At 40.1% G+C, this 18,095-nt stretch overlaps 1 protein-coding gene across 1 annotated transcript in view; it reads left to right on the forward strand.

Annotated features, from left to right (window-relative positions):
- CNTNAP5 (contactin associated protein family member 5) overlaps nt 1-18,095 on the forward strand; it is an 862,050-nt gene that overhangs the window by 700,156 nt on the left and 143,799 nt on the right. The window contains exons 15-17 of the mRNA XM_050752523.1: nt 2,157-2,284; nt 2,462-2,632; nt 12,146-12,364. Of these exons, the coding sequence (XP_050608480.1) occupies nt 2,157-2,284; nt 2,462-2,632; nt 12,146-12,364 (518 nt within the window). The remainder of the gene's footprint in view (nt 1-2,156; nt 2,285-2,461; nt 2,633-12,145; nt 12,365-18,095) is intronic.

Genomic DNA, 18,095 nt, shown 5'->3' on the forward strand with positions numbered 1-18,095 from the left:
GGCATAATTTCCTGTTGCTAATGAGTACTACAGGCCTGCTTTAGTTGGAACACCTACTTTATACTTATCTCTCTTTCCCCCTGACACTGAGATTGTGTGTCAATTTCCATTTATTACTAACACAAAGCTGGATTCACATACATTTCGATCTGCTTGGCCCCTGTAGGCATTTAAATTTGTATCTGTTTCTGTTGCATTAAATAGCTTTAGAGAGAAATTTATTTTAAGTTTTCAGGTAAAAAGTATTCTTAGTAATGTGCCTTGCATCATCAAACTAAATATGATTTTTTTTCCTCTGTTATTTGGAAGAGAATTTTATTCTTAGAGTGCTATTTTTAGATCTCAACACTTTGACACAAAAACATCAAATTTTTGTAGACAAGATGCCAGAGTGTATAGGAAAGGCAGTCATTGGCATTGATGGGCAGACTTTAGAAACTACTATTTTCACCTTGAAAATGGAAATGGAGAGGCATACAATGCTATAGCAGTACAGAATTTCTTCAGGAGAGGATTTAGGTTTGGTCTTCATTCCACTTTGGCTGTTTGGCATTTGCTTTAAAATCTCTGCCTGAAAAGATATTGGAATGTGGAGATTGAACTTTATCCCTGTGTCTATGCAGCATTCATAGATGTACTTTCAAGCTGAGACAAAAGCCTTATTCTATATCCTTTGAATGGCCTCTAAGTACAGGTATTCGAATTGTAGATATTGTACAGTACATTTCTTTACATTTTCCATTTGATAGATCTGTAGGAACATGTGTACAGGTGAATATTTGACTTATTCATAATTAAGATGAATTAATATGTTTTTCTCCATTTTCATGAGTTGGATAATAAATCTGAAAATTTAATTTTCTACATGTGCTGTGTCATATAAGCTCTCCAATGCAGAATCATAGGTGGATGCATAAAAAGATGAATTGACTTGCCTGGGGCCACAGAGTAGTTCAGGAGCAAAGAAGAGAACTAAAATAAGTGTCACTGCCACCATTTTTGAGCATTTACCATAGCATGCTAAGTGACTACATAATCTCTTTTAAACCCATCAGTCATTGTGATGTAGATGTTATCTCCATTTTAAAATTGAGCACACTGAATATCTCAGAAATGAAATTATTTGCCCAGTCTAACATAGCTAGGACCTGAGGACTGAGATTCCAGAACCCATCTGTATGCTTCTAAAACTATGTCCTTAAAGACCTGGGGTAGATCCTGGGGATGCCAAGAATGTGACGTTGTCCCTGCCTCTTCTGTGGTGTGAGGTATGACCTTAGGCTAGCTATCTAATATCTCTCAGCCTCAGCTTCCTCATTTATAAGTGGGCATAATGACACCTACGGCATAGTATTTTTTTTTTTTGGTGGGGGGGAAATACCTATCCCCTAGTATAACTGCCTCAGAACAGTTGTACATTCAATGCTAGTTTCCTACATCCAATTTTTCCTTCTCAGCCAAATGATGTGGCCCTTACCATGAGTCCAAAAACACCACCGTCAACAAAAGGGGAAAACATTTCCAATGACTTATCCTATTCTTTCTGAACTTTATCCAAAGATGATTAGTCAATATTTTATTTGCATGGTTAACAAAAACAAAGTCAGAGTCATTAACTACTGAGATGTTTAAGAACAAAATGAAAAGCAAGGAAGCAGTAACCGTAAAGCACCTCGAGTTAAAGGGTGGTAAAAAATAGATAAAGTTGACTAAAACCTGTCGGCAGGTGGCTGAAACAAGTCCTTGGAGTGATTTTTGAGTGGAATTTGTGATGGCTGTTTCAAGTTAGTTGCTGAGATAGCTGATCTCTTTATGGGAATGAGAGGTGAGGTTTAATGTCACATTAGCACACTTTGAGCAGGTGGTCTGCTCTTAGCCACCAAAAGCAGCAGCAATCTTTGTCAACTATCCATTTCTACAAGCACACGCGGGGAAGATGGAAAATTCACTTGTTTTTGGAAGCCAGCCATGGGTTTTGTAATTCACATTCCTTTCCTTCACACACACTTAGGCGATGAAAGGCCTTCTGTTTTCCCCCTCTCTTCCCCTACCCTGCTGCAACTACCCAAATCACTTCTGAAAAGAGGGGTCATGGAAAAGAGTCCCTAGATGATCCACATTTTGTCCTCTTTTTTTCTTAAATTTATGTTTTGCAGGACAAATGATACTGGCTTTCTTTCCTTCAAAGACCACTTGCCTGTCACTCAGATAGTTATCACTGATACCGACAGATCAAACTCAGAAGCCGCTTGGAGAATTGGTCCCTTGCGTTGCTATGGTGACCGTGAGTACTAAATCGAAAGAAGCTTTCTCTCTGCATTACATGAGCACAAGATGTTTTTACTCCCTTATCCCTTTTCCCTGCAGTGTGCCCTAGTCTTGAAAATTACCCACATACCCAGTGCTTTCCCCTACCCCATTGAAAACGATAAACCATGTTGAAGGATTTTCTCATTTGCAGGACGCTTCTGGAACGCCGTCTCATTTTACACAGAAGCCTCTTACCTCCACTTTCCTACCTTCCATGCGGAATTCAGTGCCGATATTTCCTTCTTTTTTAAAACCACAGCATTATCCGGAGTTTTCCTAGAAAATCTTGGCATTAAAGACTTCATTCGACTCGAAATAAGCTGTAAGTGCGCTCAATTATGAATTTAATGTAACCGATCAACAAACAAGTTTTAGTCTTGTTTTTGCCACCAATCGCTAGTGGGCATTTGTACCAGCAAATTAATCTCGCTGGACATCTGTAAAATTAGCAGTGATAATGTCTAGTTTCTTCTGATGCTTTATGATTTATTATGACCTGTCAGTATTTAATCAGTCATTCTCTCATCAAAACATGGGCATTCCGAAAATTCCCACAGACACCTATTACAGTTTCCAAAGTATCTCTTACCTGTGACTTTAATCTTCCACACTACAGGACTTTTTTCATGACGCTTTCCATGCAAAGCTGAAAAGAGGATTATTATGCATTCTATTCATATTTGGAGTCTACTTTTTGTTTTACCTTTGTTCCAAAAGTAATTTCCTGACTTATTTCCCACCCTAGGAGCCTGTGACTATCCAATCAGAATTGTCATGGTTTCTCTACCACTTCCCCATGAACAGTGGCGTACCTAATAAACTCGATGCCAGGACGTGGATCACCTTTTAGTCTGCATACCCTGCATATAAACTATATTCAGTAATAATCATGACATGCAATGAAAAATGATAGGAATACAGATGGTGAAATTTCCTATATTTAAACATTTTGTATATAATCATACTAATGAAACAATATTCCAATACAAATAAAATACAATTTAAAAAAATTACACCAAGTCATATTTTTAATAAAAAGGGAGAAAGCATACGTACATATTGCTCTGTTGTGATCCTAGTAACATTAAAATTTATGTTTCTGAGTCTCTACTTCTTGAAATTTGAGAGTGACTTCATAAAATTTAAGTATTTTCTTATGTTCATGTTCAAAAGAGAGTATGCTCGTGTCCATTTATCTCATATTGAGAAAATAATATTTTCTATTAATTTGTTTGTTTCATATGAAGCAAGAGCTATACAAATAAGTAAGGTTTTAAACTTCATAATATATTTGTTAAAAATTCATAAAAATTTCATTTTATACTAAATTCTGTAAATTCTAGTACTGTCAATGTTGTTACTTCAGGATTGATTCTAGAAACTTCCAAATGTCTCTGCAGGCAAAAAAATTCCACTAAAATAATTTTGACAGAAAATTCATCATAAATTTCTATTTTATTAGGTAAAAAGTTACCATATTCCTAAGGATTTGAAATTGCTTGGGTCCTAATAGGGTGCAAATTTTGTCTCAAAGCTCTGTTGTTCCATGTATTCATGTATTGAACATTAGATTTGAGTTAAACAATGCTAGCACAGTAATTATACAGATGAAAAATGAGAATTTGAGTTCTTATTCTTAAAAATAAACAAATATATTTGAGTCTGTATTTTTAGGAGACAATGGTAAATCTAGAGTTCTCTGTATTAACTTTCCCTCAGAATATAATATTTATTAAATGGAAAGAGATAAAACATACTAATTTGAAGTTTATACATACATTGTTAAAAATTAACAGTAGCGTTATATGAACAAAATACATTTGTTTATTTTTAAGAGTAAAACTCAAGTCCAGGTGCGGTGGCTCACACCTGTAATCCTGGCACTTTGGAAGGCCTAGGCAGGAGGATTGCTTGAAGTCAGGAGTTCGAGACCAGCCTGCCCAACATGGTGAAACCCTGTCTCCACTAAAAATACAAAAATTATCCAGGTGTGGTGGCAGGTGCCTCTAATCCCAGCTGCTCAGGAGGCTGAGGCAGGAGAAACGCTTGAACCTCAGAGGCAGAGGTTGCAGTAAGCCAAGATTGCACTACTGCACCCCAGCTTGGGTGACAAGAGTAAAACTTTGTCTCAGAAAAATAAATAAATATATAAATAAATAAAAAAACAAATAAAATAACAGTAGCATCAGCATCTATTGGAACAGACCAACAAACGATTTATTTGGTGAAGGAATGTTTTATCACTAACATTGCTTGGAATTACTTGTGTATGGTAGTAATTTTTAAAAAGATGTATTTTTAGTGACTTTTGCTATTGTTTTAGGTTCTCTGCACTGAGCACACTTTTTATTACTTATACACAGGGTAGGCTATAGCCAGCACCTTGCCCGTGTCATTCCTGTGACCATAAAGACTCAGGCTTGTCATTAGGTGCCCTATGTGTGTGTGTCTAAATGAATGTTTTCCTGTAGTTTGATTGAGGCCATTGACCATATCACTATAATGATGTGACTGCACGAAATACCCTTGAAAGTATAAGTAATGTCTTAGCAACAGAAATTGGAAATTTGAGAGCTCCAGAAAAGGAGAAAAAAAAAATGACTGGAGGAGGTGGCAGAGGTGTTTAAGTCTCCTGCAAATTACCAAGCAGGTAAGTGTTTCTTTTGCAGTTACCGCACAATACGTACAAGGAAAAAGATCTTCTTAATTGGTAGTTTTAATCTCCTTTTACTCCAACTATTGAGACTATTAATGGGAGGAAGCTCTTGTGGCTTTGGTGTGAAACAAGATCCCTCACACCTAACATGACCAGTCTCTAAATATGTTGAGTTGAATGCCAACAATTTCATAATTTGGATATAATAACTTCAATGTAAATTTAATAAAAATTAGGCCCCATGGCCTTTGATTAATTAAAGCAGCAGCAAACATCATGGTATGTTATTACAAGGTAATGACTGATGATTTAGTGTTAATTACATATCAGTGTCCAATTTGTTTGTACTTTGTGCTACTGTATTTTTCCCTTTGGCTTATGCAAGATTGTTTTTAGCGCAGGTTAGAATTACATTTGACAAAAATCAAAACCCACTGAGGTAATTGTTTGGTATATAATATGTCACCAGATTGGAGAACATATACCTTCCAAGACAAGATTTTATATAAAAACATTGAGAAGTTCAAGATCTTATAGTTCTCAAAATATTTGTTATTATTAATATTTAAAAGGGGAAAAGACCAAAGTGGGATGGAAACATCTTGCATTCTTTATTTACAGCGACACTCGTATTACGCATTTTAGGCAGATGGAATTTTTACTCCAAAGGGTTCATAGCAAGAAATATCCACAGACCAGGCACTTGGAAAGGAAATGGCCTTTTAACAGATGCAGTTGCTCAGAATAGATTTCCCTCCCATCCCCAAGGAGTGTTCCTCTAAAACTATCCGAGCAGCAGTTTCCAAGGTTGATATATCCAAATTGTTGGACAGGGAACAGTAGATTTCCATGAAATTTTCAATCCATTTCCTTCCAGCCTGCTGCCAAAGATATTTGAATTTTGTAGCCCATACTCTATGAAAAAGAAGACACGCCACTATGTTGGCAAGTCTTAGTGTATGTGTTTTAGTGGGCCTGTGGAAACAATAACTGTTTTGATACTTATCTCACAATGGCTGTACAGGTAGAAATTGATATTTTAGAATAGATGAGGAGATCAGAAGGAAATGGCTTTTGAGAGTCAGTCTGGCATAGTGGAAAGAAGCTAGACTAGAACCCAATGTGGATTCAAACTTTTGTTCTTCCAAGTGGGTTTGTGAGCTGCCTTGAGCAAGTTCTTCTCCCTTCCTATGCTTATTTATGCAACATGGGGTTGGTGACATCCACATGCCACCCAGAGATGCCTTTGGCTGCAAATAACAAAAAACCCAATCTGAACCGGCAGCCACAAGAATGGAAATTCACTGGTACTGGAGCATGTGACGAAGCCCAGAGGAGGTAGGACTGGCTTTATTTATGGTTGCTTGCAGTAGTTTAACAAAGTTATCAGTCGTCTCATGGTTTTCTCTCTCGGTTATGAATGTTGAATGTCTGCTTTGGTCTAAGGCTGGCACTCCCTCATGGTGGAGCTGCATGCCAGCTGGTGGAGAATCCCTGCTTTCCAGCCCTACAAGCAATCCTCCTGAGAGGTCACTCACTTGGCCCCCAAGAACCAATGTGTGTGGCCGGGAACGTATAGATTGCAGATTGACTTATACCAGGGCCGACCCCCACACCAGAGACTGGGCTAGCTTCCCCTAAAGCCCATGGGAAAGTGAGAGAGGGAAGAGTTTCCCAAAGCAAACTCAGTATTGTTAGAAAGAAGGTAGTCGCCAGGGAGACAATCAATGAGGATTCTTCTAAGGCAGTTGTCAGAATTGAAATGTGTAATTTATTTTAAAAAATGCCTTGAAAGGAAACAAAACCAGAAATTTCCTGAGCTGCTCATGGGAAAAACGATACATATATATACTGTATGTATGTGTGTGTGTATACATGTATATGTATGTGTATGTATATATATACTCTATAAATATGTGTGTACACTGTATAGATACATATATACACACAAAGAGAGTGAGAAAGATTTAACTTTATGATTTCAGAAGTATTATACTGAGAATATTACCAAATGTGATGTTAACTTGGACACACTATAGTTAGAACTTCAGAGAATAGTACCAATGAATACTATTAATAATTACACTTTTGTTGAATTGTTGAGCAATTATTCTGATTAGACACTGCACAATTCTTTACATTCCTGATTTCATTTTGTTTCCAAGCACTCCCATCGATGCCGATCCCTATGTTGTACCGTGATTACCACTGCACAGTGCACCGATGGGCAGGATGAGCCTAGAGAGGGCAAGAGGCAAGCCTTGATTACTCAGCTGGGAAGGTTAGAATCCAGGACCTACCCGGCTCTGTCTGACTCCTTACAGCACCCCCCAATTCTGCTTTGCACGGGTCCGCAGGATTGACAATGTTAGAACTCAAGAGAACGTACAATTATTTACCTCCAGATTTTGAGGCACAGGACATAGAGGAAGCTCCTGCAATTTTGTGCAATACCACAGGTGCTATGTTTCTAGAGTTAGAAACTATGGCTGCCGTCAGAACCTTAAAGAGATTATGTCCCTGAAAAGTTTTAACAGTATTTTATTTAGTTCATATTTCTCATTTTACACATGGACACCTGGAAGGACAGAGAGATTAGCTCACTATATTAAGGCCTTACAAATTATTCATTCCATAAATGGACTCTGAAATATCTCTCATGCTGATCTGGGGTGGGGATTGAGGACACAGAATGGAGTGTGGTTCTGTCTTCACAGAGCTCAGGATTGAGTGCTGGGAGGAGATGTGTGGAGTCTGTCCTAAGGATATTCTCTAATGGGCTTGGTGGTCACTCCTGGAAGAACATACAGGTGTCTTCTTAGCAGCTTCTTCCCATCTCCTAGGAGCACTCGGTAGAAACTCTGTAACAGCCCTAAACATGCCCTTTCTTTTCTTTATCAGTCTTCTCAAAAGTAAATCGCGAACTCATCTTGTTTCATTTGTCTCAGAATTCTCAGTGCCCAGCACAGGGCCTGGCTTGATAAAAATGCCCTGAAAGACTGAGGAGACTCCTTAGCTTTGCCTTGAACCATAAAGAAGTAGCTGGTGAGAGAAGGCGTTTGTCAGAAGGCTGGGGGAGGTTGAGCTTAGAGGGTAAGTTCACGATAGAGCTAATGCTCTCATGGGTCTTCTCCCTTCCTATTCAGGGCCAGTGGGCTATGTCCACCTCTTCAGCAAGGGAGAGCCAACTTGAATTTGCCTTAAGGGCCCTGTTATAAAGGCACTGGCCAAAGTGGGATGGATCATTCATTCTCTTACCTTGTTTTCAGGCATCTTTATCTTCCATTCTAGCTTTGACTACCCAGGGCAACTGCACAGGTTTCCAGGTGTGGAGGTTTTATCATAGGAATAATGATTTAAAAATTGAGCCCTGGGAAGCACCACCTGGATTCACATCCAGACTCTGCGCCACCTGCACTGGGTCAGCTTCCTTAGCTACCTGTACCTCACTTCCCTCATCTGTAAAAGATTCCTGTCTCATAAAGTTGTAGCAAGGCTTAGTGAGTTGATTAATGAAAAACGAGTAGCAAGGTACTTGGCTCACAGTAAGTACTCAGTAAATATTAACTGTTTTTATTGAATTTTACTGATTCTAGGAGGAATGGCTTAAACATAGTATGTCTTTAATAGTTGCTTTAATAAAGTTAAATAATAATAATTTTAAGCTGGATGTGGTGGCTCACGCCTGTAATCCCAGCACTTTGGGAGGCCGAGGCAGGCGGATCACAAGGTCAGGAGATCGAGACCATCCTGGCTAACGTGATGAAACCCTGTCTCTACTAAAAATACAAAAAATTAGCCAGGCATTGTGGTGGGCGCCTGTAGTCCCAGCTACTTGGGAGGCTGAGGCAGGAGAATGGCGTGAACCTGGGAGGTGGAGCTTGCAGTGAGCCGACATCGCGCCACTGCACTCCAGCCTGGGCAACATCTCAAAAAAAATAAATAAATAAAATAACAGTAATAATAATAATAATAATAATTTTAAAGACTCTGCAAGGACCCTAATACCTTGGTATAAAACTGTAAAAGTATAAAGAAAATTGCAGAATTGCATTTAGTATATGCAATGTAATGATGTTCCAATGAATAAAATGAGAACTTCCTGTATACAAGGCACAGTGCTAGGTGCTGGGTGTACGATAAATGAGGTGTTCTTCTAGAGTTGCAGACTCGGGGGAGATAGTACACAGATTATTATACAGCAGGGGGCTGCAGTTTGGAGAAGAGGTAAGCACAGATGGGAAACCGATTATGGAGGTGGTGGTCAGGGGGCAAGGCTAGTCACAGCGAAGCAGCAAGCCCTCCACAAACATGTGTTGTCTCAGTGGAATTTATTATCCACAAGACTAGCCTTGCAGGAAAGCTTTTAGTAAAATCTTTAACATTCCTCACCCAAATTCTCACCAATCTTATTCTGTGTTTTATAGAAAAATGTAATTGTGGGGTCCAGTCATCTCTCAGTTAAGTGTTTTTAAATTTTGAGATATGCAGGGCTGCCAGGTGGCACTGGTGATCTGAATAAGAAATAGGGAAAGACTCAAGGGGCCACCTTCACTCTTATTTAGTCTAACTGCTCGTCACTCAATCTGTTCCCTTCAATTTTGTTTCCTTTAAGGCATGGATTTGTAACCTGAAGCCAATTTGCCTACGTTGAAAAATCACAGGTCACAGTAATAATAACAACAGCTATCACTTCTTGAACATGCAGTATGTGCCAGGCACAGTTAACTTTATCAGGATTCATGTCTAAATAATCTGATGATTTAAGTACTGTTCTTATTCCCATTTTGCAGACAAGAAAATTGAGGCATGGTGACATTGAAAACCTGCCTTAGGTCACAGTAGCTCCAGAGTCTAAGCTCTCAAATCCCATTCTTACTGCTTCCACCTTACTCTCCTTTAGGCCAGGGCTCACCAGAAAGCAAAATAATTCAAGCTCTCAGATACTCAAAATTATGTGTAATGGGGACTTTGATGCAGGTGGCTTTTGGTTAAGGTTTAAAGGCTGGGAAGAAAGTGCTCTGGGGGGGAGTCTGTCTTTTGGCATTTGTGATAATTTAAATCTGGCAGTTGATGACTTCGTCAAATAAATACCCATTTCCTATTTTAGGGGGTAGAGGAGAGGGAGCAATTGTGAAGGTGCCTAGAAAAAAAGGAATGCCTGGCAAATGAAATTTCCAGTCCTATCCTCATCCTCAATTTGTAAATTACAATTAACCTCTCCATTTCCTTTAAATTTAGAACATTCTTATGTGATAATGGAAAACACAAGACAATATACTCAATAAAGCAAAATCGTGACGAACCCTGCCTTTGGAGTCAGATTCTACTTACCACCTAGGACACTTCCAACAAATTATTTATATTTCTGTGCACTTTAGTTTTCTCACTCATAAAATGAGAATAATGCTACATTTCTCATAGGGTGGTTTTGTGTATTAAAATGAGATAATCCATGGTCAATGCTTAGCATAGTGCCTGGCATAGAGTTCATTGTTCTCACTGTGCTACCCCTTCCAGTTCTCTCTCTTAATGGTTATCCACCATTGCCACTATCATCACCACCACCATCACTGGCACCATCATCATCACCTTCATCACCACCTTCACCACCACCATTACCACCATCACAATTACCACCACCATCGCCACCACCACCACTACCACCACCACTATCATCACCACCACTGCCAGAACCATTACTACCATCACCATTACCACCACCAGCACTGCCAGTATCACTATTACCATCACCATCACCATTACCTCCATCACCACCATCACCACTACCACCATGACCATTACCACCACCAACAATGATGACACCATCACTACCACCACCATCACTACCATCACCATTACCACCACCAGCACTGCCACTATCACTATCTCCATCACCTCCATCACCACCACCACTATCACCACAACCATTATCCCACCACCACCACCATCACCGTCACCATTACCTCCATCACCATCACCACTACCACCATGACCATTATCACCACCACCAACAATGATGACACCATCACTACTACTACCATCACTACCATCACCATTACCACCACCAGCACTGCCACTATCACTATCTCCATCACCTCCATCACCACCACCACTATCACCACAACCATTATCCCCACCACCACCACCACCATCACCGTCACCATTACCTCCATCACCACCATCACCACTACCACCATGACCATTATCACCACCACCAACAATGATGACACCATCACTACTACTACCATCACTACCATCACCATTACCACCACCAGCACTGCCACTATCACTATCTCCATCACCTCCATCACCACCACCACTATCACCACAACCATTATCCCACCACCACCACCATCCTCATCACTGCCGCCACCATCACCATCATCATCACCTCTACCACCACCACCCCCATCACCACCACCACCGCCATCATCATTAACGTTATGTCCACCACCACCATCAATACCACAACCACTGCCAGCGCTACCCACCACCATAACTGCTGCCATCACCATTGTGATTTCACCGTCATCAGTATGCTTACTTCTGACTGGGTGCCATCTGGCTTCCATTATACAAAGATTGTTATAGAGGGGCAGAAAGAATAATGGAAGGAGTCCCGTGTGACAACAGGAGACTTGGGTTTGATTGCAGGCACTGCCACCTGCAGCAGTGTCTCCTTGGACAAGGCAATACAACTTTCTGAGCTTTTTTCATTATGGAAATAGCACAAATGCTTATATAATGTGCATTAATAAAATAAGGAGGAAGCGCTGGACTTCCTAGGGCATAAGTCTCCTCCCTGTGGGAGTGGAGCTGCCTGGCTAACCTCATGTCTGCAGATATCCTGGAGGACACAGCTGAAGCCGCAACAGATCTAGAAAATCCAGGGCCTCGGCATTCATGCAGGTTTATCAGATCAGCATGAATGGTCCAGGTGCTTATCCTGTTTCCTGAATTTACACAAGTAGCAGGAATGAAAACAGCTTGGAACAAGTATACACATTTAATTTGGTAGCTGTTACTATTAATGGTGATTTAAATGCTACAGAGATTTCAAAAGAAGTCTTCTCTACATTAATATTGACTGACAATTGCTTCTCCCACTCAAGCCTGTGCCTTGAATGTGCTAACAACTCCCTCTATTCTTCTTCCCATTTTCGTCTCTGGTTTCAGCTCCTTCAGAGATCACCTTTGCCATCGATGTTGGGAATGGTCCTGTAGAGCTTGTGGTCCAGTCTCCTTCTCTTCTGAATGACAACCAATGGCATTATGTCCGGGCTGAGAGGAACCTCAAGGAGACCTCCCTTCAGGTGGACAACCTTCCAAGGAGCACCCGGGAGACGTCAGAGGAGGGCCATTTTCGACTGCAGCTGAACAGCCAGTTGTTTGTAGGTAGGGGACATCTTAAGGCTCCCTTTGTGCTAAACCCCTACAATATCACTGTGTGACCACACCCAAGAAAAATTTCTCTTTTATTTTAGATCTGGGATATGATCGAAATGTCATAAATCATTTCTAATCGTGAATTTCATTCTACACATTCTTTTTTCTCTGGCTTCATTAGCTACATCAAGTTAAGATGATGCTAACCTTTAGCAAATACTGAGGTTGTCCAGATTCTATATATTTTCTTTTGGTAATATTGTCTTCAGATGTCCAGGGACCCATCATTGTAATATAAATCTACTCTAAGGGACAGGACATGTCACCTCTTTACACCTTAGTGAGTGTAGACTCTAAGTCATGGGCCGCCCTTCTATCAATTGCTACCCCACTTCTGGTAACTATTGATATCCATGCAATGAGACAGTTGAGCTATTTCAAAGGTGTTTTTGTTATCAATAACATGGTTGGGAGAGGAATGATCCCTTTCTAAATCAGGGGCCTCTTCGATACTACCTGAACTCATAGCACTGGAGATCAACCTGCCACAGGTTGTTCATCTGAACTGGCGGCTGCCACTGGTGTGGGCCTGGAAACATCCGGGCATCCTTCTTTAGTCATTCCTCACTTCTTTCATTCCGCTAATAGTCACTGAGTATCTACAACTGGTCAGGTATCTTGTTACTGAGAATGAAAGATGAATTGAGCACTACCACTGCTTTTCAAGGAGTTCATAATCCTCTGGTGTGTGTGTGCGTGTTTCACAGAGAAGACAGCATGGGGTTTGGGAAGTCTCTCTTCAGTGCTTGTGCCTTAACTACATTTAAGTTGGCATTTTGTTTCCCTTGTCATAATTCTAACATTTTGCTAAACATACGGGAGTGTGTGTGTGTGTGTGTGTGTGTGTGTGTGTGTGTGTGAGAGAGAGAGAGAGAGAGAGAGAGAGAGAGACAAATAAGAGAGAGAAACTAATATAAGGTCATCCTTATAGCTGTAGTTAAAAAAATTAGCATAGGTTGAGGAGGGCTTGTAAAGCTTTAAAATACAAAATCAAGCTCTGAAAGTTAAGAAATATTGTCAATACTACCAAAACCAAGAGTGTGTTTTTATATAAAACTCGCAGTTCAGATGTTTAGAACAGTGATGTAAATAAGTAACAGAATTTGTCAGTCTACCCAGATTTAACTCCGTTTCCTTTTTTGTTTATTTATTTTTTTGCCAACTCCCACACTACATAGCTTTATTGCTAGTGATGAAATGCCATCAACACTCAATGGAAGTTTCTTATTTGCTTCCTTTAAATTGAGGTTTGTGCAACTTTTAACTCTGAGGAAAGCAGTCACTAAAATAACACCAGCTAAAAGAAAATAAGTAATAGAATGTGAGGATGTAATATTCTTTCTTCTCAATAGGAACCATATTTCTTTCTTCATCTGTCATGTTCCCCAGAGATATAAATGATTAAAACAGGACGGGCGCGGTGGCTCAAGCCTGTAATCCCAGCACTTTGGGAGGCCGAGACGTGCGGATCACGAGGTCAGGAGATCGAAACCATCCTGGCTAACACGGTGAAACCCCGTCTCTATTAAGAAATACAAAAAAAAAAAAAACTAGCCGGGCGAGGTGGCGGGCGCCTGTAGTCCCAGCTACTCGGGAGGCTGAGGCCGGAGAATGGCGTGAACCCGGGAGGCGGAGCTTGCAGTGAGCTGAGATCCGGCCACTGCACTCCAGCCTGGGCGACAGAGCAAGACTCCGTCTCAAAAAAAAAAAAAAAAAATGATTAAAACAGTTTTGTGATTTCAAGTCATTTGCTCAATTAATAACCCATATATGTGATATGATTCACTATTAAAATATTTTTAAAATTTATATTTCTGTTTTAATTTTATTTAAACATCACATTTTGATGGGTGACTTCTGAGGAAGGTTGCTCGTCATCAAAATCTAATATATTTTTTGGTGGAATCAAGTCAAGTGTTTCACAATTTTCATAAATTATATTCCATGCCAACGTTTAATTTATCTTCAGGCAGTATTTATCAGTCTTTCTGGCTGAAAGGTATATATAAAGATGGAAATAATTTTTTTACCCTTTCATGCAAATTTTATGTGGCTATGAAATTATCATATGGACTGGATATGTGATAAAGTTTGTGCAAGTCAAAAGGGAAAGGCGACAGCTGTATTTCATGGCAGATTTCTATCCGCAGACGTTTTGGTTACATTGATCACAAATGCAATGAGCTGTAAGAGCATGTCGATGGGTCTGGAGGAGATATCTTGCTGGAGCTGGAGCCAAGGTCAGCTGTGGCAAGAGCACCTGCTTCTGCTATGTTTCTCTCCAATAAATCCCATCTCAGATGTTACTCTGCTTTATTGAATTTGTCTTAATGTATTTGAAGAAGAAAAAAATGCTGTTGGAGGTCACTTTAATGGTCTTTCAGTTTGAATTTTCCTATTTAGAGTTCAGTGATATACCCATTTAGAAATGTCAGGTAGCCAACAAAGCTGAAGTCTCAACATTTCCATCTTGCACAATTCGATTGTTCAACAAATATATAGATAAATAAATGAGGTCTGCTTAGTTATAGTCACCAAAATGAACAATTGCATTCTCTATTATTCAGAAATTGAGAGGCCCTGGATATTTATATTTGCTAGGCAGGAAAAGATATCGTTGGCATGTGCTTCTTTACTGGAATAGATTGAGTGTAGCATTACTTAAATATTAATTTGGATATGTCTGTCTAGATATCTTTGGCCACTGAAGGGTCTTTCAATCAACATGGAGCATCCTTCAGCATTGTAATCACTGGCACAGCTGCTGTGCTCATGAGTGTTTCCTGAGTACCAGAAACAGGCTGTGTTTTTAGAATAGGATGTTCCTCTCAGCACTGCCCCTGTCATTGGAATGTGACAGGTTGAAATACTGATACATGAGTCAATGCATACTGGATTTCCAGAATCAATATTTTAACTTCAGGCTGTTATATCACCCTGATGGTTAGGGACATTTGCAACCATGCCATTTCACCAGTCACATTTCTTTAACAGAGCAGGAGACTCTTCATAACATGCAGCTTCTGAAATGTAAACTGCAAGCATGTGGCATTCTCACCTTTGGAACGGTCCATAGTACCACCCCTTCTGCTTTGTTATTCCCCACTAATGTGTCCATCAATATGAGGATGAGGCAAGAAAAATCCAAGATCCAGTGGAGAGATCCGAGTATGCATTCCTGGTCAGATGCCCAAAGCCATAGGCCCTGGGTAGAAAAATAACTAGCATGAGTGTACTATTGTCTTTATCTGCTGAATGAAAATGAAGAGACTGTAACTGATCTTCTAAGGCGTGAAGATCTGCTCTCTGCATGGATAAATTAGGAACAACGGTCACACCTACCATCATGCCCATGTGTATGTAACAACAAAGAAAATGTCTCATTCCTTCCAAACCTAACACAAGATCTTTCGAAATATGCTGCAATTACAGAGTGGAAATTGTGTGAAGATGGGGGCCTGTGAGTCTCATTTTATGACTTTATTTCCTTCTACTTTTTATTTTTCCCATGGGCTTATTTTTTGTTTCTTGGCCCAACTGCTCTCTTTGTGTCAAAATAAACTGAAGCTACTCCAAACTTACAATCCCCTAGGGAAACTGCTACACTGACTTGATAAATCATAACATTTGGAGAGATCCCCCAAAATTGCTGTTCTTGCTTCCAGGCTGGTAGGGAATTATTATTCCTATTTTCAGGTGAAGCGTGTCAAACTCAGTGGGGTCAAAGGTGAAGCCAGGCAGTCCTGGTGTGCACATGTTAATTTTGTGCTCTGGCACTTCCGAAACTCTTGATTTGTGGCATAATGCAACACATACAGAACTGGCCCCAGTCTCCTCTTAGAATAGTGACTTATATTTTACGCTCGTGAGTGCCTCATGAAGATAGCCGTCCTGAAGCACGCCTGTAGTGGTTTCCATTAGACAAGATGTCATATGTCTCACAGTCTAGGAAGAGATCTATATGCTCTTCACATTGAGAAATAATTGGAAAAGTAACTGTTAGCATGTTTTTACATAAAGCTACTGTGCGTGGAGAATAATAATTATCATGATGTCAATGGTGAAACAAAAAGTGAAGAAACAATTGTCTTTTTAACATTATATAAATCTCTGATTACGTCTACCTATTCCCCATAAAAGTCTATTTTTTTCAAAGTCAAATAATATATTAAGTGTACTTAAATTTTTTTTTAGGAAAAATTAAGATATGACTTTTGATGTCCCCTTAACAATTACATAAGAGAAATTGTTCTGGTTGGTTTAAGAAGATGGTAAGAGACCTCTGAGCGAGGCTAGCAGGCAGGTCCTGGGACTGCCTCAGTAGCTGCATAAGAAACACTAGAAGAACACCCAGTGGCCACTCAAAAATGCTTGTGTAGTGGATAAAAAAAAAAAAAAAAAAGGTGAAGAACATCTGGGTTTGTCCCTAACACCAGTGCTCCACAAAATCAGGTTCTTGTAGCTTGAAAATGTTTGAAAAAACATTGGTTCTGTTTTTATATTCAGGAAAAGTGAACAATTAAATCACCCTTTCAGCAAAATTTTGTCTCTTCTTGAAGATGTTGAGAATTGGAAACATTTAACAATTCCCAACACCCATTTTAGTGTTTTCTACCCGCTACTATATATATTTTTTTGAAACAGGGTCTCTCTGTTGCCCAGGCTGGAGTGCAGTGGCACTATCTCCAGCTCTCAGCTCACTGAAACCCCTGCTTCCTGGGTTCCAGCAATTCTCTTTCCTCAGCCTCCCGGGTAGCTGGGGTTACAGGTTCACGCTGCCATATCTGGCTAATTTTTGTATTTTTAACAGAAACAGGGTTTCACCTTGTTGCCCAGGCTGGTCTCCAACTGCTGGGCTCGAGCAATCTGCCCACCTCAGCTGCCCAGATTGCTCCCTACTATTTAAGACACATTTTTGAAACACTTATCTACAGCTTCTTCTGCTTTAATTGAGCTCATTTTGTCATCTTGTGGTCTCTGTTGGATTGACAATGGACAATTGAAGCAGAATGGAGAGGAGTGTGTGTGTGCATGTGTGTGTGTGTGTGTGCTTGTGTGTGTGTCAGGACTCATACTGTCTTTTTTAAATTTTTTTTTATTTTTACTTTAAGTTCTAGGGTACATGTGCACAACGTTCAGGTTTGTTACATGTGTATACATGTGCCACGCTGGTGTGCTGCACCCATTAACTCATCATTTACACTAGGTATATCTCCTGCAGCATGGTATCGTCTTCTCAGGCAGCCCAGAAAGAGAAGTCTCGAGCTTCAGACCTCACAAAAACTCAAAGTTAGAAGCAGTAATTTGATTCTCTTGGCACCTCCACTTGTCAACATTTATAACTCAGTAAAGAAAGAAATCATTAGAAGAGCATCATTTATGTGAAACTGGCATTCTAATTGTCAAAAGAAACATAAGGCAGATCTTTCTGGACAATAAAACAGTTCTCCCTGGACATTCAAGGACCCAATCTGAGGGGCGACTGCAGGAGAGAATTCAGGCTGCCCTGGAGCTAATGTGACTGCCACATGCTGAGTAGCCACAAGGGAAGCTCCCAGTTGGAAAAGAGCAAACCAGAGAGGTGGCTGAGGCTGCAACACTGCCTGGAGCTTAGTGAGCTGGTTTCCACTTCTCCGAGAGAGTCTGCGGAGACAAAGCAGATGACTCAGAGGAGGAGCTG

The sequence above is a fragment of the Macaca thibetana genome, chromosome 12 (assembly GCF_024542745.1).
Source record: "Macaca thibetana thibetana isolate TM-01 chromosome 12, ASM2454274v1, whole genome shotgun sequence".
NCBI classification, from domain to species: Eukaryota; Metazoa; Chordata; class Mammalia; order Primates; family Cercopithecidae; genus Macaca; species Macaca thibetana.